Below are 25,510 nucleotides of genomic sequence, written 5' to 3'. Positions count from 1 at the left end.
CCTAGGATAATGAGCCAAACCATGGATCCAACAGAGAATGTATTTCTTGTAAGTCACTGAGATTTGAGGTGGTTATTCAGCATGATTTCCAAGAAAGATAACTAATACAATTTCTTTCTCAGAGCTGAGATTTAAGAGGGAGCACACTACAGGACAATAAACTCTTAGGAAAATGCAGCAAGTTTTTTTGAGGATGGTGATAATCCTCTGAGTTGGGACTCACTAATAAAGTGTGCATCTATGATAACATTTAATGCCATGTCTTTGGATCAGTAAAGTATTTTCCAGAAAGTTTTTCTATGAGAAAAATATAACTTGTTTTATAATTCACATGGACAATTTCCAAGAATACACTGTGGAAAAAAGGGTACGTATAAAAAGCTACACAAATTATGATTTATCAAAACAAATGAAGCCAAACTATAAATATTCCAAAGAAAAGCTTTCAGAATTCAAATTTAGGCAAATATCATTTTTGTTACTGATCTAAAGAACAGATTTCTAATACTGTTGTCCATTGTAGTACATCTTTTCAAATTTAAAGTCTTTCTTAAAATAATGTTGAAAAGACTACAGTGACTATAAAAATTATCAACAGCTCCAAATTAATAAAGAGCTCAAATCAGAGTTTTCAAAAAATGAAATTGGATACTATAAAAGGCTTCAAGTTCTATTTTTTTAATAAGATAGAATAACATTTACTTTTTAAATAAAAGTGATAACATAATAAACCTAAAAATGCAAAATAAAGTCACAATTTTTCTATAATCAGAGTATGTTTTTCTTTTTCTTCTTTTTGCATGACTGAGGTGCTTTATTTGGATATCTGTTTAAAAATGTGGATGGAGGGGTGAGAGAACTGAGAAAATCATGGTCAAAGGGTACAAACTTGCAGTTAGAAGATGAATAACTTTTGGAGATGTAACATACAACACTGTGATTCTAGTTAACGATACTGCATTACACACTTCAAAGTTACTAGGAGGATAATCTTAAATATTCTCACCATGATAAAGAAATGATACTTATGTGACACGATGAAGATGTTAGCTAATGGTGGTCAGATCAACAATGTTGTACATCTTAAACTTACACAGTGTTAGGTATCAATTATATCTCAGTTTTTAAATTTTTTTACAAAAACTGCTTATTTGGCTGCACCTGGTCGTAGCTGCCACATGCGGGATCTTCAGCTGTGGCATGCACACTCTTCACTGCAGCCATGTGGGATGTAGTTCCCTGACCAGGAACTGAACCTCGGCCCCCTGCACTGGGAGCATGGAGTCTCAGCCATTGGAACACCAGGGAAGTCCCCTCGATTTTTTAAAAAAGGCAAAAAAAAAAAAAAAAATCTGTAGTGAGTTGAACCAAAATGAGATTTACCTGAATAAAATACAGTTGACAGTTGAAAAAAAAAACAAAGATGTGTGTGGATATGCTTTTCTAACTTTCTAATATTTTGTTGATAAACAAATACACAGAAGTATTACAAATGGGAGCTGAGATTTCCAGGAATGCTGTAGAAAAAATGTCCATATTCAGTAGAAGGCTGGACTAGATGTCTTTTGGGACCCTTCCAAGGCTAAGATGTTCAGGTTTAGACTATGCCAGTCACTTTATTATATTTAAAACAATAGATTCCATGTAACACTTAACTCAAGCTAAAAAAAATAATTGCAGTATTAGAATCGTTCCAAAAACACTGAAAAGCATTTCACTTGAAATTTCTATTTAAATGACATTAAAAACAGAAACAAAAAATATCAAACTAGAATTCCTGTTAGATCATTGTGAGATTCTTCTCAAGCTGCAGAACAGTTTCCTTGAGGGCAGGATCCTCTGCCCAGTTGACTTTACTCCCCAAAATGAGGTTCTGTAATTAAAAAAAAAAAAAAAATTGTTTTAAAATTAAAGTTCTCAGCAGTATTTTTAAAAAGTCATCTTTCATTTATCAAATATTTACAGAAGTAGGTGTGAACATTTACTCTGTGATGATGGGAAAAAACAGTAAATACATTCTTGTATCTTTATTTCTATTTTCAGTAAGGCTTCAACCTTGATCGCCATAATGCTAGGGAAATATTTACAATGTTTATAACAATTTTTCTACTTTGCCAGTTTTTGTGAATAGTTTTTACCTCTTAAGGAAGGATATTTGCAGTGTTTCCTAAAGGAAAAAGATTACCGTTATGGTTCAGAGTTCATTTTGCATTTCTGCAGTGAAAAACAATTAAATTGTAAGTAACATGCATTATTTTGACAAGAGGTTAAAGAGCTTAATTCTCAGCCCTTGCAAAGTTCCAAGACTTTGACAAAGGTGAAGATTATTTTTGTGGTAGGCAATGGAGGACTGATTAGGGTTATAATTAATGAAAATTCTGGTCATTAGTCTTTGAAAAACTGCAGCTCAATGATACTGAGTTAATTCAGTTATATATAAAAATATGAAGCCTGAAAACAATAGAATTAATCGCTTTTTTAAAAGTTCTTTATCCCTCTTCCCACTTTATATAAACATTACCTGGAACACATGTTGAATAACTGTAGTAATCTGTATCTCTGTCTCCAGGTTTTGTTGTATGGCCTTTATTTTGTCTGAATTTTCCATACTATCCAAATCATCTTTCTGTTTGTTCTTTTCAGTCTGTATTTCTAAAAGCTTTCTTTCTGAAGCTTGTTTTAATTCTGTTGGATTAAAAATAAAGCAATATACTATATATGACAGCTCCTATAAACAAGAATCTTGAAAGCTTATGAAGCAGAACAGTTCCTCATTATTTCAGTCAAGAGAAAAATTTTAATATGCATTTTAGGTTGCAGTTCCATTCTGACATGAAATGATTTCTCTGGTGCAAAACACCAATATTTTAATTTCATACTTGGCAATGCCCTGTTTGAGATGTTCAAGTGTGCATGCATGACAATGATACTGTCTACAAATGTCTGCCATGGCATCATGTCAGAGGACTTCCTCTGGGTTGCCAAAAAATAGGTGATATAAGTAAGGAAATGCTCCCCCCCCTTAATTTACAAAAATTACATATTAATAAATTTTCAAGGAAAGGTAAGATCCCCTTCTCCAGGGATAAATATCATCAACCATTTTTTTTGTTGTTCCTGAAATATTCTAAGAATTACACTAGAGATCTTCCTTTCATCCTCAGTTGAAAATATCCTAAGGCAAAAATGTACCTAATCCACCAAACATCACAGCTTAGTCTAGCCTGCCTTAAACATGCTTGGAACACTTCCATTAGCCTGCAATTGGGCAAAACCACTTAACACAAAGCCTGCTTTATAACAATATATTAAATATCTCATGTAATTTATTGAATACTAAAAGTGAAAAATAGTTGTAAATGTATTGGTGGTTTATTCTCATGATCACTTGGCTGCTGCTGCCTGGCATCACATGAGAGACTATAATGAGCCCAGGAAAAAAGCAAAATTCAAAATCTGAATTCAGTTTCTACCGAATGCATATCATCATAAAGTAAAAAAACTGTAAGTTGAAACATCGTAAGTTGGGGACAGACAGTATTTAAAAATATAAATGGGTATATCTCAGGAGCTCAGTTCCTTGACACTGATGTATCTAAAGTAGGTTGGAATGCAATGGAAAAAAAAGCAAAGAGTGATTAGACAGGTGACAGGACTACTTCTGACCCTGAGATTACTTACAAAAGGCAAATCTAGGGGCTTCCCTGGTGGCTCAGTGGTAAAGAATCCACCTGCCAATGCAGGAGACAAAAGTTCGATCCCTGATCCAGGAAGATCCCATGTGCCGTGGAAGAAAATAAGTCCATGTGCCACAAATATTGAATCTGTGCTCTAGAGCCCAGGCACTGCAACTACTGAGCCCATGTGCCCAAACTACTGAAGCCCCTGTGCCCTAGAGGCTCTGCTCCACAAAAGAAGCCACTGCAATGAGAAGCCCGGCATGGCAACTAAGAGTAGCCCTCGCTTGCCACAGCTAGAGAAAAGTCCGTGCAGCAGTGAAGACCCAGCACAGCCAAAAATAATAAAAATAAATCAATAATTTTTAAAAGGGAAATATACATAGTATTTTAAAATAATAAATCATGCCTATAACTGTTAAATGAAAAGAGTACTACAGAATAAAATTATGCCAATTTTATAAATAAAAAGCACTGAAGATTGATTATCTCTTGATAAAATAAAACATTTTCCTTATGTATATGTTTGTTTTCAAATTCTTTATAGAGAATATGTAGAACTAGCCTTAGTTCTCTCTGAAATAGATTTCAATAAAACATTTCAATAATTTCAATACAAAAAGCCATCTCATGTTAAGTTAAACTATAGAACCTTATGTATCAAGTGATCATTTAAAAATTATGTACCAAAAAAATAAAATTATGTATGGACTTCCCCAGGAATCTGCTTGCCATGCAGGGGACATGGGTTTGATCCCAGGTCTGGGAGGATTCCACATGTCGTGGGGTAACTAAGCCCTAGCACCACAAGTACTGAGCCTGTGTGCTGCAGCTACTGAAGCGTTGACACCTAGGGCCTGTGCTCCACAAGAGAAGCCACCACAATAAGAAGTGAAGTACTGCAACAAAGAATATAGCCTCTGCTCACCACAGTCAGTGAAAACTCCTCGCAAAAAACAAAATAAATAAATAATTAAAAGAAATTATAAATGTTAACGTGAATGTGGAAAAAGGCCTGAAATGATGTATATCTAATGGTGCTCACACAAGGAGGTATGGCTTTCACATTATACTTTTCTGTATCACTTGATATTTTACCCCCACTGAGAAAGTATTAATTTTTGTGATTTAAAGTTCTAAAACAATGGATCAAACAAATTGCACTCTGTATACTACTCTTTAAATTGCCACGTCCAAAGTTTTAAGAAAATTTGAAAATTAAAATTTTCAGTGATTGGGAGATCTTCGTATTAAGTGAAAAATGTGTTCTCGAAAAAAAGAGCCAAAAAGTGTTCTACATACGCAATCTCTTCTTTCTAACATCAAGCAATTTTTCCTCCAAATCCCAAGTTTCCTGTTATTAGAAATAAAAAGATTAAGGCACATAACCTAAGAATACACCTATAATATTGAAATCATTGAATTTTATCTATTCATATTTTCTAGAGCTTCAGTTTTCAATTCCTCTATTTTTACATAACAAAAGGGAAAGAAAGAGTAGCTTAAATGATAAGCAGATAATTAGAAATAATGAAACTATGAAAAGAGAGAAAACTTAAGGATACTGAATTCCAAACATACCAGTCTTTGGGCAATCCTATTTAGTCACATACAGTTACCAGCAAGAATGTGTTACTGAAATCATGAGAATGCATAAGCAGCTTTATGTTCAAAATTACCTGCTGTGATTTCATTATTAATTTATTCAGATTTAGTATTTGTTTCATGTTATCCATGAGCACACTGAAAAGGAATAAAAAATATGATTTATTAAGTTTAAAAATTTTCATTAATTAAGAAATCAGTATATATATACTTTCATTATATCCAATGTACACTTCAATATAGTCATTGTTTAACAAAATAAGTCTAGAAAAGTTTGGTGTAAACTAAATTTCTGATGCATTTCCCTAGAAAAATTTTTGCTCATAGACAACAAAGAATATAAAATTTAAGCATGTAGGAACATTTCTTTTTTTTTTTTTCTTGGCCATACCCCATAGCATGCAGGATCTTAGTTCCCTGACCAAGGATTGAACCAGTGTCTTCTGCAGTGAAAACATAGAGTCTTAACTACTGGACTGCAAAGGAAGTCCCCAGGAACATTTCTAAAAATCTCATACTTAGGGAGAAAAAAACCCTAATAACTTGCTAATACATAGTGTTTTTTTTGGAAATGGACTTTAGGATTTTTTAAAAATCAATTAACTTGGCTGTGCTGGGTCTTAGTTTCGGTACACAGGATCTTCCATCCTCATTGTAGCATGTGGAACCTTTAGTTGAGGCACATGGGATCCAGATCCCTGACCAAGGATCAAACCCAGGCCCCCTGCATAGGGAGTGCAAATTCTTAGTCACTGTTCCACTAGGGATGGAGAAGGCAATGGCACCCCACTCCAGTACCTTTGCCTGGAAAATCCTATGGACGGAGAAGCCTGGTAGGCTGCAGTCCATGGGGTCGCTAAGAGTCGGATACGACTGAGCGACTTGACTTTCACTTTTCACTTTCATGCATTGGAGAAGGAAATGGCAACCCACTTCAATGTTCTTGCCTGGAGAATCCCAGGGACGGGGGAGCCTGGTGGGCTGCCGTCTATGGGATCGAACAGAGTCAGACATGACTGAAGTGACTTAGCAGCAGCAGTTCCACTAGGGAAGTCCCTGGATGTTAGTTTTTAGACCAGTTTTAGGTTCAGGGCAAAACCAAGTGGAAGGGAAACCTGTACATCCTCTGGCCCCACACTTGCACAGCCTCCCCCACCAGAGTAGCCCATCTGTTATAAATGATGAACCTGCACTGACACATCATTATCATCCAAAGTCCAGAGTTTACACTAGGGTTCACTCTTGATGTTGTACATTCTATGCATTTTGACAAATGTATAATGACATGTATCTAACTATATCAGACAGAACAGTTTCACTAAATCAACTGCTTTTATTCCCCATTTCTTCAACAAGTATTTCTGAGAGACTACTTCATGTCAAGATTGTGCCAGGCACCAAGATTATAAAATAGAATAAAACACAGTACCTGTTTTCAAAGAGGAAAGAATCTTATGGGGGAAAAAAATAAATCCACAACCATCGTTATGACTTCATTAGAATCAGTAATGGATTGTGTAAGAGTTGTGGAAAGGGTAGAACAAGGAAACCCTGAGTCTTAAAGGATGGAAAAGTACAGTTGATCCTTGAAGAATGCAGGTAGAGTGGGTGGTTAGTTACCAACTGTCCACACAGTGCACAGCACTGCTACCTCTGCCTCAAAAACACAGGAATTAAATGGCTCACCCGAGGACAGAAAGCTGAAACAGTCTGGATCAAACCCCAGTTCACTGATTCCACATACCGTGACCTCTAAATAAATACAAACTTTCCCCCATACTTAAAGATCTGTAAAATGAAAATACAGGTACTATATTTATTGAAAACAAACAAACACAAAACACCTGCATAGAAGTGGACTCAAGCAGTTCAAACCCATGCTGTCCAAGGGTCAAGTGTAATTATGAAGACTACCTAACAAGCAGTTTGGTACAGCCGGAGTAAAAGGGCAGAAATAAGACTGGGCAAGAAGAGCGGTTCTCGTATTTCCTAGTGCCACCATCCTTTGGGAGGCTTGTTATATGTGGGTTGCCAGCTTCCCGTCTTAGGATCGGATCACAGATGACCTTGAATGCCAGAGTCTTTATTTTATATTCCTTGGCAAATTATATAAGTTGCTCATTTCTGCCCATGAAAAATGAGGAGTATATTTCCTACCTCATTGGGTTATTGTTGGCTTAAATGAGATAGCATTGTTCTTGTCTTACAGTAAGTACCAAACAAAAGTTAACTTTCAAAAGCTTCCTTCAAAATTATAGATCATCTGGGTAAAACCTCCATTGATTCTCAGGGTCCCATCCATTTGGAACAGGATGTCAGTAGGACTATAAAGTTTGTAATGATGAGACGAGCCTACTTTTCTTATTTCCCAGATAAAGGTGGTCAACAGTGACAGACAATTAAAAAAAAAAATTCATGGAACTAATCATTATGTGATCTCCCTTACTGCCATCCTTACCAAATCCAGAAAACATAAAACAAAAAAAAAAACATACCTAGTCTTGATGTCAACCTTCTCCAGGTGTTTTTTAAGTGCAGTTGAAAGTTGCATCCTATAGAGGAAAAAAATCCATTATAAAACATGGGTAACATTTATGGTACAGTGAAAAGAATATTTAAAAATACAACATGGATTGATTTCTATTTAAATGTAACATAAAACAAAAGTAGGTTTTTAAACAGTATTATATGGGAAATAATTTGATAAGTCAGTCATAGAAACATGAAGTAGCACCAAGAGGGAGGGGGCTGTTACATGTGGCTGTGCATGGGCAGGCAGAGGGGCTGAGCTGACCTGACACCCTGCCTGAACTTGCTCTCTAAACCATCCACCTAGGTGCAGGGCTGGGAGGAAGCAATAAGGCACTACAAAATGTAATGCACAATATGATAAAATATAATTAACATTGCTATAAGTTACATATGAAAGTTAGGAGAATAAATCTAAAAATTCTCACAAGAAAAGATTTTTTTTTCTATTTTTTAAATTTTTTATCTATATGAGATGGTTGATGTTCACTAAACCTACTGTGATGATCATTTCAGGATGCATGTAAGTCAAAACACGTTCTACACCTTAAACTTATACAGTTATTGTTTAGCCGCTAAGTTGTGTCCGACTCTTTTGTGACCCCATGGACTGTAGCCTGCCAGGCTCCTATGTCTATGAGATTTTCCAGGCAAGAATACTGGAGTGGATTACTACTTCCTTTCTCCAGGGGATATTCCTGACCCAGGGATTGAATCCATGCCTTCTGCATTGGCTGGCGGATTCTTTGCCACTGAGCTGCCAAGGGAAGCCCAAACTTATACACTGCTGTATGTCAGTTATATCTCAATAAAACTGGAAGAAGGAAAAAAGGCATACAGATCAGCAGGCTCAAATTAGGTAGAGTTAGGGAATACAAAGCCATACTCGACTATAAACTTTAAAATATGTCTATGTATAAGCAAGCACTATAATTTGTTTTTAAATTCAATAGCTAGTAAATAATAATAAAAAGGCAATAAGCTCAGCAATATTAGTCATTTCATTAAAGAGGATATCTTAATAGCTCTGATCTTAGTCAAAAAATATCATCTATATAATGAGCCAGCACATTAAATGAGGGGAAAAAGTTCACTGCTAGAAGTAATTAAAAGGACTTTAACTATTTTCAATTAAATATAAGTAAATGTATCTGGGAAGGTCAGAAATACAAGGGAAAGACAATTAGAGTCATTCATTGAATTGAGATTATTAATTCAGATCACAAGTCTATAATAGAGACTACATTTGTCTTACTGACAGCTGTATACCAGCGTCCAGCACAAAGCTCTGACACAGTAAGCGCTCAAATATTTGGTGAATGAATTCTAAAATATAGATCCAAAGTCTAAAATTAAAAATACATTTAAACTCAATGACAATTCCCTTACTCCATTAAGAGTTACTGGAATAAATATGAGACTTCCCTGGTGGCCCAGTAGCTAAGACTCCAAGCTCCCAATGCAGGGGCCTGGGTTCAATTCCTGGCTGGGGAACTAAATCCCACATGCTACAACTAAAGATTCTTCGTCCCACGACTAAGACCTAGCACAACCAAAAATAAATCGTATAATCCTTTCAAACACCGAATGTGATTTAACCTCACACTTCTATTGTCTTGATTGACATTTTCTTATTAACACTGTCTTATGTAACTTCTTCAAATGAAAACATTAATGATGTAACTTTTCTCTCAGGGCTCAAAATTTGTGGGACCATCAACTAATCATCATTTTGATTAATTCAGACTAGTGATAAAGAACCCACCTGCCAAAGCAGGAGACATAAGAGATTCCAGTTCAATCCCTGGCTCGAGAAGATCCCCTGAAGGAGGGCATGGCAACCTGCTCCAGTATTCTTGCCTAGAGAATCCCATGGACAGAGGAGCCTAGTGGGCTCCATAGGGTAGCAAAGAGCTGGACATGACTGAACCGACTTAGCACACACACACCCCACCCTGAGCCATACCCATCTTGCATACTTAAAATGTAATAATTACCTGTCTAACGCAAGCTTTTTCATTTCAAAAGCAGTTTTTGCCTCTTCAACTTCATTTTCTAGTTCTTCAATTTTACTGCCAAAGAAGCATGAACCAAAGAATGTCAGCAATGTCAGATAAAGTAACTACTGGAATAAAGGTTTAAAGTAAATCTTTGAAGAAAGTAAAATGCCTGTTAACTAAATAATAGTATTCTACAGGATCCCATACTGACACATTTCCGGATTTGGTAACCTGACTCCCACTGAGTTACTTTGATAAATATCTTGTTAGTGGTAGCTCACTCGTGTGCATCTAAGTCGACATCCCACATCAGTAACTTCTCAACATGTGCATGACAAATTACGTGGAAAAACAAAGAAAGGAAACAGAAAGACAATATTATAAGATGGATAATATTATTAAATCTGTAAAAACCACAACTAAAAATTTAAAATTAAGACATACGCTTCAATTTGCTTTTCCTGCATGATTTGTTCTGGAGTCTTTTCTTCATCTACAAATAAATAAATTTTTGAAGTTAGTAATATTTCAGAAAAGCATTGTCCAACAAAAATATAATGTGAGCCACAAATGCAAACCAAATATGTAATTTAAAATTTCTAGTTTCCACATTACAAAAGTAAAGAAACAAGTGAAATTAATTTTAATATAGCTTATTTAACCCAGTAGATCCAAAATATTGTCACTTTAACATGTAAGCCATTTAGAATTACTGTTGAAATAGTTCACAATCTCTCCTTCTGTTCATATTTTACATTTAGTCCTTCTCAATGAGGAATGACCATATTTCAAGTGTTCAGTGGTCACATGGAGCTAGTGACTAACATATTAGACAGCACAGATTAGAATGATACAAAAAGAGAGTAAAAAAATCAAGATCAATGTAAAAATATAGAAACTATGTCTATATATAAAAATTTTTAAATATATGTAAAATTACATCCAAAAACACAAAATAATTAAGGATAAATTTAACAAAATACATGTATGTATGACCTCTACACTAAACACCATCAAACAGTAAAATGGAAAGATATACTACCTATACGTACTGGGAGAATCATGGCTAATATAACAACTGCTAATATAACGAACTCACCCATACTGATCTACGTGCTGTGTTGTGCTTAGTGGCTCAGTCGGGTCTGACTCTTTGTGACCCCCTGGACCGTAGCCCAACAGGCTCCTCCATGGGGATTCTCCAGGCAAAAATACTAGTGTGTGTTGCCATGTCCTCCTCCAGGGGATCTTCCTGACCCAGGGATCGAACCGGGGTCTCCTGCAGTGCAGGTGGATTCTTTACCAGCTGAGCTACCATAGTCCCACTCAAAATCCCAGAAATTGACAAGCTGATTTTAAAATGCATATAGAAAAATAAAGGACTGAGAACAGTAAAAACAATTTTGACAAAGAATGAACTTGAAGGACTTATAGTGGCTGATAATCTAGACTTACTATAAAGCTACAGTAATCGGAACAGTGTGGGACCATTGTAAAGGCAAACAAATTACTCAAAGCAACAGAAGAACAAGTCCAGAAATAGACCTACACATATACAATGGGTCACACACGAAAAAAATGAGTCTTGACCCTTACTTAGCTCACACTATATACACAAAACTTAACCCAAGATGAATCACAGCACTGAATGCTGAACTTAAAACTTTAAGACTTCTAGAACATACACAGGAGAAAATCTCTGCAGCCTTGAAGTAGTCAGTTTCTTAGAACTCAAAAACCACAAATCACAAAAGAAAAACAGTAAAAAAACAACACTTCATAAAAATTAGTGCCTTCTGCTCCTGAAAAGACACTGTTAAGAAAATAAAAAAGCAAAAAAACTAGGAGAAAATTTCTACCATATATATATATACACACACACACACACACACACACACACACATATATATATATTTATTCATCTGAAACAGGACTGTATTTATTTTTTGAAGTGAATGTTTAAGAGAATATATAATATTTTCACCTTTAATTGAAACTCAAACTCAGTAAGACTAACAATCTAACCAAAAATGGGCAAAGATTTGAAAGGACACTTCAAAAAAGTAAACTACCAATAAGACATGAAAAGATGATCAACAACATTAGTTATTAGGAAAATATAAATTAAAACCACATAAATATATCACTACATACTTACTAGAGTGGCTAAAATTTAAAAAGACTGACAGTACAAAGTTTTGGAGAAGATATTGAGTAACTGGAAATCTCATACACTGCTGGGGAGGAATCTGCCATAATGGTATAATTATTTTAGCAGTTTGGTAGTTGCTTAAAAAGTTAAACATACACTTACCATATCACCTTGAAATTTCACTTTTAGGTATTTAACCAAGAGAAATGAAAGCAAATGTCCACAAAAATATATACAAATGACAACTGTCCATAGCAGCTTTATTTATGAGGGGCAAACACTGGAAACAATTCAAATGTTCATCAACAGGTAAATGGATTAACAAATCGTGGTGCAGTCATCATAAAATGTACTTCACAATAAAAAGGAATGTATTACTGAAACAAAAGAGCATGGATGAATCACAAAAATGCTACACTGTGCAAAAAGTAGCCAGACCCTTTGGGAGTGACTACTGACAGGTCTGGGGCCTGATCCGCCTCTTGAGAAATTTGTATGCAGGTTAGGAAGCAACAGTTAGAACTGGACATGGAACAACAGACTGGTTCCAAATAGGAAAAGCAGTACGTCAAGGCTGTATATTGTCACCCTGTTTATTTAACTTATATGCAGAGTACATCATGAGAAACGCTGGGCTGGAAGAAACACAAGCTGGAATCAAGATTGCCGGGAGAAATATCAATAACCTCAGATATGCAGATGACACCACCCTTATGGCAGAAAGTGAAGAGGAACTAAAAAGCCTCTTGATGAAAGTGAAAGTGGAGAGTGAAAAAGTTGGCTTAAAGCTCAACATTCAGAAAACGAAGATCATGGCATCCAGTCCCATCACTTCATGGGAAATAAATGGGGAAACAGTGGAAACAGTGTCAGACTTTATTTTTCTGGGCTCCAAAATCACTGCAGATGGTGACTGCAGCCATGAAATTAAAAGACGCTTACTCCTTGGAAGGAAAGTTATGACCAACCTAGATAGCATATTCAAAAGCAGAGACATTACTTTGCCAACAAAGGTTCATCTAGTCAAGGCTATGGTTTTTCCTGTGGTCATGTATGGATGTGAGAGTTGGACTGTGAAGAAGGCTGAGTGCCGAAGAATTGATGTTTTTGAACTGTGGTGATGGAGAAGACTCTTGAGAGTCCCTTGGACTGCAAGGAGATCCAACCAGTCCATTCTGAAGGAGATCAGCCCTGGGATTTCTTTGGAAGGACTGATGCTAAAGCTGAAACTCCAGTACTTTGGCCACCTCATGCGAAGAGTTGACTCATTGGAAAAGACTCTGATGCTGGGAGGGATTGGGGGTAAGAGGAGAAGGGGACGACAGAGGATGAGATGGCTGGATGGCATCACCGACTCGATGGATGTAAGTCTGGGTGAACTCCGGGAGTTGGTGATGGACAGGGAAGCCTGGCGTGCTGCGATTCATGGGGTGCAAAGAGTCGGACACAACTGAGCGACTGATCTGATCTGATCTGATCTATAGAGTACTGCAAATGTTCTGCAATTAGATAGTGGTAATGGTTACACAACATTGTAAATAATACTAAAAGTTACTGAATTGTACATTTTAAAATGGTGAATTTTGTTGCGTGAATTAAGTCACAAAAGAAAGATGTTGGAAAAAAAACAAAACCACCATATAAATACATTTACATCAAATTCTAGAACAGTGCTGTCCAAAAGCACTGTTCTGTGATAAATGAAATGCTTAATATCTGCACTGTCCAATATGGTAGCCACCAGCCACATGGTGGCTGAAGCATTTGATATATGAGTAGTACAACTAAAGTAAAACTAAAGTAAAATAGTTGTACTAGTCACACATCAAATAAGTTGATCTTCTAAGTCTGTGAGAGTCTCTTTCTATTTACATCTTTGATTTTAGTGGTGATCTTGATTAAAGAGATGTAAGTCACTTCAGTCGTGTCCGACTCTGTGCGACCCCATAGACGGCAGCCCACCAGGCTCCCCTGTCCCTGGGATTCTCCAGGCAAGAACACTGGAGTGGGTTGCCATTTCCTTCTCCAATGCATGAAAGTGAAAAGTGAAAGTGAAGTCGCTCAGTTGTGTCCGACCCTCATCGACCCCATGGACTGCAGCCCACCAGGCTCCTCCATCCATGGGATTTTCCAGGCAGGAGTACTGGAGTGGGGTGCCATTGCCTTCTCCAAAAGAGATGTATATATTTGTCAAAACTCATCAAACTGGGCTTCCCTGGTGATCCAGTGGTTAAGAATCCTCCTTGTAAGCTAAGGGATATCAGTCTGAACTCTGGTTCGAGAGGATCCCACATGTGGAGCAACTAAACCTGTGTGACAATTATTGAGTCTATGCTCTAGAGCCCAGGAGCCACAACTAACTGAGCCCATGTGCTGCAACTCCTGAAGCCCGCGCACCTAGAATCCATGCTTTGAAACAAGAAAAGCTGCCGCAATGAGAAGCTTGCACACCACAACTAGAGACGAGCCCCCACTTGCCACAATTTGAGAAAGCCAGTGTGCAGCAATGAAGACTCACCACAGCCAAAAAATAAACAAATCTTTAAAACAACATCACAACAAAAAACTCATCCAATTATACCCTCAAAATAGATGCACTTATTGTAAAAAAAAAAAAAAAAAAGCCTTCAAGCAATAAAGTCTCAGTATTTTTTAGTGGTAAAAACTAATCAATTTTAGATACATATCTTCTCTTCAAAACTAAAACCTAACTTCTTATGTGTGTGTTAGGAGCTCAGTCATGTCCCATCCTTTTTGACCCCATGGACTAAGCCCTCTGTCCATGGAATGCTTCAGTCAAGAACACTGAAGTGGGTTGCCATTCCTTTCTCCATGGGATCTTCCCAACCTAAGGTTCGAACCCAGGTCTCCTGCATTGCAGGCAGATTCTTTACCATCTGAGCCACCAGGAAGCCATAGCAATCGGTCCTCTCCTTTAGCTGTAGAAATTCTAGAGTGCAGACTATTAAATCTACTCAAGTTTTCAGATGTCACAACTCCTTTAAAATTAGCTATACAGGGCAAACAAGAACTGCAAGAGGAGGCAGATTCTTATCACTTGGATTTTAGCTCTAAGGTCATCTTCTTGAAGAATCCATCTCTGATTACTGTATCTAAAGTAGCCCTTCCCTCTTATCATATCATTATTTCCTTCATCTCACATTTACTTCACCTCATAATTATCTCAAGTCTCTTTACTTACCTGTTTTGCTACATAGAATTTAAGCTCCATGAGGATAAAGTCAGCCTTGTTCAACACCATATCTCCATTCCTAGCATCCATTCATTCAACTATGATTGCATGATTACCTCTAGAGATAATTCCTCAGTGGTTCAAATTTTGAATAGCTTTTCCCCTACACCTCATCGTCTAACATCAGTTATACTTTTTTATGTATTATGTGGGCTCTCATGCCAGTAAAAGGATTAGACAAGTCCTACTTCTCTTCTCTAAGATAAATATAATTTGTTTAATAAAAGGAACACAGGCTTTGGAAAGAAGGACACCATTAATTCCTCCAGGGGAAGGACAGTGACCTACTGATCATCTTTGAGGTAAGCATTTTTTAATCGAATTATAGTTGATTTACAATGTTGTGTTAGTTTCAGGTATACAGCAAAGTGATTGTAATACATATATACTTATATATATATAAATATAAGTACTTTATAGATAATATATATTCTTATATAGGCATTATTGATGTTACAAAAGGGACATGACTTTAGAGCCAGTAAGGTCTGATTCACTTCCTAACTCCTATGGTTACTAGCTATGGTAAGCAGAAGAGAGGCTGGGGGCCCATCTTTTTTTAAGGTTTTGTTTTCTTTCGTTCTGTTTTTTGCCTAAGATGACTTTAGAAACCCTAAAATGGGGATGAAAAACATACCAGAAATGCCTTCTGATCTGTAGCCTTAAAGTGAGCTTGAACAGACCACAAAAATTATCGAGGTTCAAACATGGACTCAGGGAAGTAACTAAAACATCTATGAGGTGCCTAGGCTTTTCCACAATTCTTGATTCAACACAGTGTACTATTTGGTTTTATTCTATAAGCTTATTTCATAGAGAAAGAAAAAGTAACCAAAATCTATCTTTGTGACCCAAGGGCTTATAATAAATCAGGTGGTGCTTATTACTTAAGATGACTAAACCCATCATTTAACTACTCTCTTGGCCCTGAGATTTTTGGATTAATAATTGTAAAAGATAAATTAAAAATTTTTATATAGAATTGAAAATTGTCTATCACACTTTTATGCCTATCTCCCTTCTGCTCTCATGTCATTAACCCAGTGTTTCTCAAAGTATAGATCTCAGATCACTTGTTCAACAATCATCTAATCTCCTAATTTAATGTTCAAGTTGTTGATGGTAGCTAAGCCTACAGGAATTTCCAATCAATAGAACTTAATTTTCCTGAATTCCTAACACCCCCACTTCCCTAGATAAATAATTGTAAAATTGATCTTTTCCCTGGAGTACTGTTCATCATCAAACTCATAAAACCTTATTTGAAAATGGAAATCCTTACTTGCATCAACCATTGACTTATATTCCAAGAGTTGTTGTTTGGTCTGTGCTCTTAGCCTGAAAACAGATAAGAAGAGAGTTATATAATTATTGAGGTTTTATTCATTACTATGATAAATCAACTCATCTTTTTTGGAATCTGATGCAACAAAATGAGTATAAATAAACAGCACTAAAATCTTCCAGGGACTTCCCTGGTGGTCCAGCGGTTAAGACTCAGTGCTCCCAATGCAAGGGGCCCAGGTTCAATCCCTGGATGGGAAACTAGATCCCACATGCTGCAATGAAAGCTCCCTCCCACACATGGCAACTAAGACTTGGCACAGCTAAATAAGTAAATATATATTTAAAAAACAGATCTTCCAGGTTGGCCTCATTTAAAATAGGCATACAAGATGTTATGCCTCAGAAAAATACACAAAATGAAATACAGTAGGAAAACAGCATCTGTAAGGAAAAGTTAAAAATTTGATTTTTAAATTTATTTTTAATGGGCCACACTGAAATAAAGCTTAAAGAGAAGACTACATAAAGAAATAGATCAAAGTGGTAAACTCCCAAACACAGTAATGAGTTACAAACAGATTGAAACATTCTTAAGAGATACAGAAAAATATCAAAGATACTAACCCTTGGATAAATAAGTAATTTATATAGTTTCTTAGTCATCCTATGACTCTACTTACTTAAAAATCATACAAAAAATGGGTAGAAGAGCTATGGGTAAAATGATAACTACTTATTAGGTGTTTCATATTTACCTGGTAATTCCCCAGTTCTGAGTTTGTTTTGTGACTCTGAGATCTAGTTAAGCAGCTAAGGAACATTAGACAAAATTTTAAAGCTTCGCAGCTTAAGTTCCCTGTTTTAAAATTCCAAATGAAAAGGGCAATTTCTTAAGACTTTAAGATAGCATTTTATGACGCACTGAAACAATAATTCATTTTTAGCTGAGATGGAAAAGGAGATGTTATATCTTTAATATTTTATTATTTCATATTGTAGGTAGAAAAGGATTTTTATTCATTTTTTAGAACTGTTTCAAAGACTTTTACACAAAAGAATGTCTTTCTTCATCAGTGAGTAGTGTTCATCAGCGTTTTCTGAGAACAAAAAGATGAAGGCAAGTCCACACACTTGGTCAAAGGTCAAAGGAATGGGAAGTGGGCTATTATGTCACCCCCAGAGTTTCTGCTGCCTTTTTTACTAAATGCTGTTCACCAGTTGAGTCAGGTGGACTTTTGTGAGAGAATAGTGTCTGGTGGCCAGGACCTCTTTGGGGCATTTCTTCCTAAGTGTAATACACAACAGATGGGAACAGGGGAAAGTAATACAGGAAAGTTACTCGTTCCAGTTCAGGAGCTGATGAAGCCCTTATATGCCTTCAAGAAACCCATGGGATCTTCTAGCTGTGAACAGTGGCTATTATGGTCATTTGGAATTGACCCTGGACTATATGAGCACTTCCTATATAGCTCTGAGAACTCTGGATAGGAATTCACCAGGTCCGATGGCCCATAGATAAAATGAATGGGAATAGTTAAAAGGAAAGAACTCCCACTCAGTGTCTTCTAAACTTCTTCCTATATATACTGTTTAAGAGACTATTGTTAATTAAATCCCCATCATTGTTGCCCATCTCTGCCCACAGGTCCCACAACTCACTCTCAGAGGGTTAGGTGTATGGCCCAAAGACTGGGGTGAGACTTTGAGAGAATACAAAGAAGTTCATCAGTCACGTGAGGATGGGTGACAGCATGCCTCCATGAGAAAATTTTGAAGGAAAGGATGGTGAGTCTTGGTAAATATAACTCCATTTGACAGACTCTTGATGGTAAGTCAGCCAGATCAATTCCACTTGAACCCACAGAACAGCTCCTGGGCAACAATATCTCAATAATCATGAGACAAAGGTTGATCCTGTGGTTCTGGAGCACCAGAGGTTGCAAAAATGCCTCCAAGAAGCTGACCTGCCCCCAAATGGAATAGTCTGGGCTCTGGTTGTCAGTGAAGCCAAAGCCAAAGAAATTAAGAGCAATCACTTGATGAAATCTAAGGGTAAGAAGAACTACCCAAGTCTTGTACCAATCAGAGCTGGATGTTGGAAAGCCATGTAAAAGCATGACTATCTGGAGACTTCCAACCATACCCACAGAGTCTTTAATAGAAGATATTCAGTCCCTTGTAGGTGAAAAATTTGCCTAGCAACTTTCATGAGTGAGGAGCAAGGGGAAAACTGTGGGAGTGGGGAAGGAAGGGTAAGACCTGGGCTATAAGATTCCACGTTTGCAGGAACCTGTTGTGCATTTGTAGGGGGGTAATTTTGAAGGTGAGGTTCTGAGGTTTATTATTAGGTGAGGCCTTTCAAAGCAGTGATGAAGTTGAAATACATACAGTTACAAAGCTTATTTTTTTTAAAAATTCCCTTGTTATAATTTAGGTCTGCAAATTTTTTTCTGTAAAGGACTAGAAAGTAAATATTTTAGGCTTTGTGAGTCCTATAGTAGATCCTATAGGCTTCCTACTGTGGGCTTCCCTGGTGGCTCAGATGATAAAGAATCTGCCTGTCAAAGCAGGAGACCCAGGTTCAATCCCTGGGTCGGGAAGACTTCTGGAAAAGGGAATGGCTACTCATTCCAGTATTCTTGCCTGGAAAATTCCATGGACAGAGGAGCCTGGCAGACTACAGTCCATAAAGGTTACAAAGAGTCAGACACAATTTAATGACTTTTACTCACTCTCACTCATGGTATCTGCTGTAACTACTCAACTCTTTCTTTGAAAGTTGTGTTCCAATAAAACGTTACATAGGAGATTGAAATTTAATTTCATATAATTTTCACCTGTTATTAACATCTTGTAACTTTTCCCCCAACCATTTAAACCCATGAAAATTAATCTCAGCTTGAGGGGTCACACAGAAACAAAGAGTAGGATGGATAAGGCCCAGGACCATAGTTGCCCACTGGAGTAGAAGACTGATGACCTTTCTCATTAAGTCTTTTCCTTAGCAACGTACAGACATTGCTTCCTGGTAGAAAATACAAAACAAGCAGCTTCTGGATTGAAAAGGGTCATAGCTATAACAGAGAAGGGCAGAGAAACCTCCCTCCAGTATAAATCTGGGCTTGGATGCAACCCACAAAGGGCTTGAAAATCAGGACCGCAGGGCATGAGTGGTTAAGAAAGGCGATGTTAATTATAGCTCCGTAGGCCCTTTGCTAAACGCTGACCCCATAATCTCTCTTTTAATTCCCACGGCAACTTAGCTAGGAAGCTGTCATTTTCCCTCTCTTTTCCAAGACGAAGAAAGGGGCTTAAAGAGCTTAAGTGAATGCTCTAGTCGCCAGCCATTAAGCGACCGACACTGAATTAGAACCCTAGACATTTTCGGCAAAGAGTCTTGGCCAAGACGCCCACTTGGCTCCTGCCCAGTCGGTCAGAGGGAACAACCTGAGCAGCAGGGTCATGCGGTCCTCCGGACGCGCCGCCTGGGCGCCGGCGACCTGCGGCGGCCCGCCTTCCCCTCCGGAGTCCGCAGGCTTGGTGACGGCTTGCTCCTCGTACTGCGTCTCCATTCCGGGCGCGAAGAGTTACTTCTCAGGACTGGCGGACTCTACCACAGAAGGGACCGTTTTTCCCGCCACAAAATTGATACCCGGAACCAGCCGGAGGGTCTTCGCGCGCGGTCACACCCCTTCCGCCTGATGGCCCCGCCCTTTCCTCCCCCCGTCTCTGGTTGCCATAGTTGCGGCTGTACCTTCTTTTATTCCAGCTTTAGTAATTAAAGTTGTTGTTCAGTCGCCCAGTCGTGTCTGACTCTTTGCGACCCCGTGGACTGCAGCACGCCAGGCCTCCCTGTCCCCCACTGTCTCCCAGAGTTTGCCCAAGTTCAAGTTCATTGCCTGGGTGATGCCATCCAGCCTTCTCATCCTCTGACGCCCTCTTCTTCTGCCCTCAGCCTTTCCCAGCATCAGGGAGTTTTCCAGTGAGTCTTCTGTTCGCATCAGATGGACTTGGGCTTTCCTTATGGCTCAGCCGGTAAAGAATCCGCCTGCAATGCGGGATTCCCTGGATCTCTGGGTTGGGAAGATCCCCTGGAGAAGGGAAAGGCTACCCACTCCAGTATTCTGGCCTGGAGAATTCCATGGAATGTTTAGTCCGTGGGGTCACAAAGTGTCGGACACGACTGAGCGACTTTCACTTTCCACTTTCAGCTTCAGCATCAGTATTTCCAGTGAATATTCAGGGTTGATCTCTCTTCAAGTTGACTGGTTTGATCTCCTTCCTGTCCAAGAGATTTCATGAGTCTTCTCCAGCACCACAGTTTGAAGGCATCAATTACAGACGACTAGTAAAAGTTAACCGTCAGCTCTGTCCAGCTGGGCTAAGCGCTATGCTGCAGCCATTTGGGGGCACTCTCAGGCTTGTGGCACTGCGACCTGGAGGGGAGAACCCCAACATCAACGGTCTTTCAGCCTTTGAGCTGGGATAGCGATTCTTGATCCATTTTAGAATTCTCCTTCCATCTGCTGCCCTGTAAGATGGGTGTGGAGGGCAGGCTGGTAGAGAAACGCATTTGAGAGTTCTGTTCAGGGCTCGGTAAGTCCAGGCCCCTCGTTTGGCAGAGAAACCAGAGGCCCAAGTTAGAGATACCCACTGCCCTCCAGGAGGCAGTGCAGACTCTCAGTGTGAAATTCAGCTTAAGATTCGAACTTTTTATTTCACTTTTTTGTGGGGAGAGGCGGTTGATCCCTGCTTAGATAACTAAGATCCCACATGCTGCAACAGGTTTGCGTGCCCCCGAGTGTCAGTTTTTTGATCCGACAGATTACAATCGACCTTTCTCAGCTGAATTTAATGCTCCAGTGCTTAGCTGAGCAGTGACCAGGTAATGGAGAAAACGCAGGGCATAAATGCCTGATTGGTTTGCAGTTTTTCACTATGATCAGTCCCATAAGTGACACGATCTTTGTGGCACAAGCAGCTCGGGGCTCTTTGAACAGGAGAGTCTCTAGTTTCTCCAGAGTTAAACTTGTTCACACAATGCTGCTGCTGTACCCTTTTTCCTATTATCAAAGTAATTCTGCTCCTGGTAAAAGATGCAAAAGGCATAGTAGGATGTAAAATGTTAAGTTCACCACTGCTGCTGCTGCTGCTGCGTCGCTTTAGTCGTGTCCGACTCTGTGCGACCCCTGAAACGGCAGCCCACCAGGCTTCCTGTCCCTGGGATTCTCCAGGCAAGAACACTGGAGTGGGTTGCCTTTTCCTTCTCCAATGCATGAAAGTGAAAAGTGAAAGTGAAGTCGCTCAGTCGTGCCCGACTCTAGCGACCCCGTGGATTGCAGCCTACCAGGCTCCTCCGTCCATGGGATTTTCTAGGCAAAAGTACTGGAGTGGGGTGCCATTGCCTTCGCTACTCCCAAATTCCTTGGAAGAACATTTTGCTTCATTTTTCCTTTTACAAGAAAGTTACTGTTTTCTTTTTTCACTTAAGTACTTTGTCGGGGATGTCTTACAATGTTTCAGAACTAATTTATCCAGCATGTCTCTGGTATCTCACATCAACCTCATCCTTTTAAGCAGCTGCCCATCAGGAGTCCACAGGCCAAATTTGGGCCAAAGGTTATACAATGCTTTTCCTCAAGAGCATACATGAGGATCATGGAAAGGACTGGTTAAAACATATAGCTAGGTGCCTCTCCACGTTACTGATTCTGATTTGCACTTCATGTCCCCAAGTGATATTGCTGTTGCTGGTTGAGGATGACACTTTAAGAACCACTGCAGTGGTGGATTATAACAATAAATTTAAAAAAAAAAAAAAAAATTGAAACGGGGAATTCCCAGGTGGTCCAGTGGTTAACACTCTGCTCCCAATGCAAGGGGCCCGGGGTTGATCCCTGGTTAGGGAACTAAGAGCCCACATGCTGCAACTAAGACCAGGTACAGCCAAATAGTTAACTTTTTTAGTGTGACAAAAAGATTGCAGCTCTGGAGGATCCTAATTCTTAGGACATTAGACACACGATGGAAGTATTTTAAGGGAATATCATCCTCAATCACTAAAACTGTGTCTGTTAGGAAATAAAACCCTTTCTTTTGACTATCTACATAAGTCAATCATGTACTTAATCCGCATAGAAGTTTCAAAAGGCTTTTTACAGACCATCTCTGGGTGGCTCAACGGTAAAGAATCTGCCTGCAATGCAGGAGACACAGGAAACATGGGTTCAGATCCCTGGTTCAGAAAGATCCCCTGGAGAAGGGCAATGCAACCCACTGCAGTATTCTTGCCTGGAGAATCCCATGGACAGAGGAGCCTGGCGGGGTACAGTCCATGGGGTCACAAAGAGCTGGACACGACTACACGGACTTCTCCAATGAAATAAGAAAACACCAACATATAGGTGTCTGACAAAAAACAATAAACTTAAGAAAATAAGCAGTAAAATAATCTCCAGATCAAAAAGGATTACAAAAGAAATTCTAAAAACCATATTGATGAAAAAGAGAACTTTACAAATGAGTTATCTCAGAGGAAAATGTATATACAAAGGCTTTTATTACTAAAAATACATTGAGTATTTAACTAGAAAATAACTGAGAAAAGCAGACGGTGAGAATTAACATTTGGTAGCTAAAACTACCAGAGGTGGTAGAAATGATAACACCAAAAACTGATTCTTTCAAAACACCAATAATACCCTCTAGGCAAGCATGATTAGAAAACACAAGTATTCAACATCAGAACTAAGAAGATATAACTATAATACAGAAGAGGTTAACTAATATCCTATACCTCTACAGCTATAATTAAGAAAATCTAGAATGGATGATTTTCTTTTAAAGTGGTGGTGATACAGGAGGGGAATTCATTAAAAAACACCAAACCATAGAAAGCTACCACTATAAGCACAGGCCAGGTGACTTTACATATTGATTTAGCTAGTTTTCAACAAATGAATAAAGATTTCAAATTATAACACTTGAATATGAAAACCTCTTTAATCCACCTTAAAGCTGGTAGATGAGATAAAAATTAGAAAATGGTTACAAAAACTGAGCCAATTACCCACAAAACGCAAAACTTCCTAAATGAAATACTAGCAGATTAAATCTGTATATCGTAAGCAAGAATTCATTAACCTCAAATTAATGTAATATTTTTAAAAGTTATCAAAAGCTGAAAGAGTAAATAAAATTCCACAGCCTTTCTCAACAGTAAGAGAAAAATACCTAAAATATAAAGACCACTTACAGACTAACAGCAAAAATATTAGATGGTAAAAATACTGAGGAGGTGTACAATCCAGGAATAAGACAGCGATCTACCGATTCACAATGTTATTTTGGAGATTCTAAAACAATAACCTAAAAACCATGTAGTTGAAAAAATAAATTTTGGGGATTTAAAACCTAGAAAACCACTAAAATGAAGGAAACTATCAACTAGGTAAGAAAAAATACACAAAGCAATAAAAAATAGGGGTGGGTAACAGAGCCTAAACCCAGCAATTAACTTGACAAGAAAAGTGTAGCAATTACATAATTAAATTCTAACACTGCAGTGAAGGGCATGCAACAAGCCTTACTGGAGAAAAGTTTCTGAATGGAAGACAATGTCAGTCTATCCAGAGCTAACACATATGTATGTATACAACATTCAGTCAAAATTTAAAAGCACTTATCAGTAACTGCAAAGTTCCTCTTTGAAATTTTCCCCACAAATATTTGAAAAATAGTGGTAGCCTCATCTTTCCAGATAAACTTAATGTAAAACTATATTAATCACAGGGAAAAAGTAGATCAGGGAACAATAAACTAGCGTTTCAATTGTCCAAGGGGGGGTTTAAACATATGGTACTGGCACAAATGGGTATCCATCTGCAAGTTAAGAGTCCTACCTCATACCACATGCAAAAAGTTTAACTGAGGGCTTACACACCTAACAGGAAAAATTTAGAAATTTAAGAGATATTAATGGTTTGGGGATGGAATTGAACTTAACACTGAAAATCTAAAAGCAACTACAAAAAATATATATCTAGTAAGACCCAAGTTTAAAACTGTCTGCAAGGGAAAAACAGCATAATCAGATTTAGGGCAAATGACAAAGTGGGAAAGCTTTTACAAATTGTTAACGACAACAAAAATTGATTCAACTAGTCATGAAAAGTATAAGTTAAGACAGTAAAAAAATAGGGTATTTTTTGCCACAAAAAAAGTCACAGAAACTAAAGCGAATGATTAGCTTCAGTTCAGGCACAGATGCTGAGAAAACCAGAACTTTTGTACATTTATTGCTGATGACATTGAGAACGTCAGCTGGCTACACCGGCCAGAACTTAGAACACACATTCTTTGGAGAACTCAGTCAATGTACATAAAGGAAAGTATGGCATATAATGACATTTAAACAGCATTGTCTATAGGAACAAAGAGAAAAAGCAATCAATGTAAACAGAGGGACGGTTAAATACATTATAACATATCCATACAATGGACTGTAATGCCCAAATACAGGTAAGGCCTGTCCATGTTGAAATGAATTGCTAAGTATACAAAATGACCCCATTTTTAATACATCCCATAATACTACATACGCAGGTCTATGCACATATTCATGGATCGATACACTCCTAACTCCTTATATCCTTCACATGCGACTGAGACAGGACAGTAAGAACAGGTGGGTAAATAAAGTTTTTAAGATACTTTCATATTTAAGGAGTGTTTTATTTTCTTAACTAATGAACAAAAACTAGGCTTTGAATATAAATTAAAATTCTTATTTTTCCAAGTGAAAATGCTGATACTAGCTAAAGTTGATAATTTAAGAAAGTGGTACTAGGAGATTACTTAGAATTATGGTAGCAACCACCAGAGTAAATAGGAATCAGGAGGACTAGGAATGAAATGGTAGACTTTTCCTTATGTAGAACTAGGCAGCAGAATTTCTTAAGGTGACTTGGGCTTACATACAGTATGACATGTAAAGTACATCTAGATT

General features: G+C 37.9%; 1 protein-coding gene and 1 pseudogene across 2 annotated transcripts; both read right to left on the bottom strand.

Moving 5' to 3' along the window:
- Nucleotides 1-662: 662 nt before the first annotated feature.
- On the bottom strand, nucleotides 663-20,985 carry CENPH (centromere protein H). Its single transcript, XM_086362059.1, has 9 exons — nucleotides 19,951-20,985; nucleotides 16,499-16,554; nucleotides 10,256-10,304; nucleotides 9,809-9,883; nucleotides 7,778-7,834; nucleotides 5,357-5,420; nucleotides 4,980-5,031; nucleotides 2,522-2,685; nucleotides 663-1,873 (listed from the first exon to the last, which is right to left on the bottom strand). Exons 1-9 carry the CDS (start codon nucleotides 20,073-20,075, stop codon nucleotides 1,781-1,783), a joined length of 735 nt encoding a protein of 244 aa, XP_086218185.1. The 5' UTR covers nucleotides 20,076-20,985; the 3' UTR covers nucleotides 663-1,780.
- LOC147350485 (mesoderm-specific transcript homolog protein pseudogene) lies at nucleotides 17,482-19,245 on the bottom strand (annotated as a pseudogene). Its single transcript, XR_015148590.1, has 2 exons — nucleotides 19,236-19,245; nucleotides 17,482-18,698 (listed from the first exon to the last, which is right to left on the bottom strand). The product of XR_015148590.1 is annotated as a mesoderm-specific transcript homolog protein pseudogene (transcript).
- Nucleotides 20,986-25,510: the final 4,525 nt, after the last annotated feature.

This window comes from Bos grunniens, chromosome 20 (genome assembly GCF_055505025.1).
Source record: "Bos grunniens cultivar Pamir isolate PY7600 chromosome 20, Bosgru_T2T1.0, whole genome shotgun sequence".
Classification (NCBI taxonomy): Eukaryota; Metazoa; Chordata; class Mammalia; order Artiodactyla; family Bovidae; genus Bos; species Bos grunniens.
Note: the sequence above shows the minus strand (reverse complement) of the source record. Positions and strands in the feature narration are given on the sequence as shown.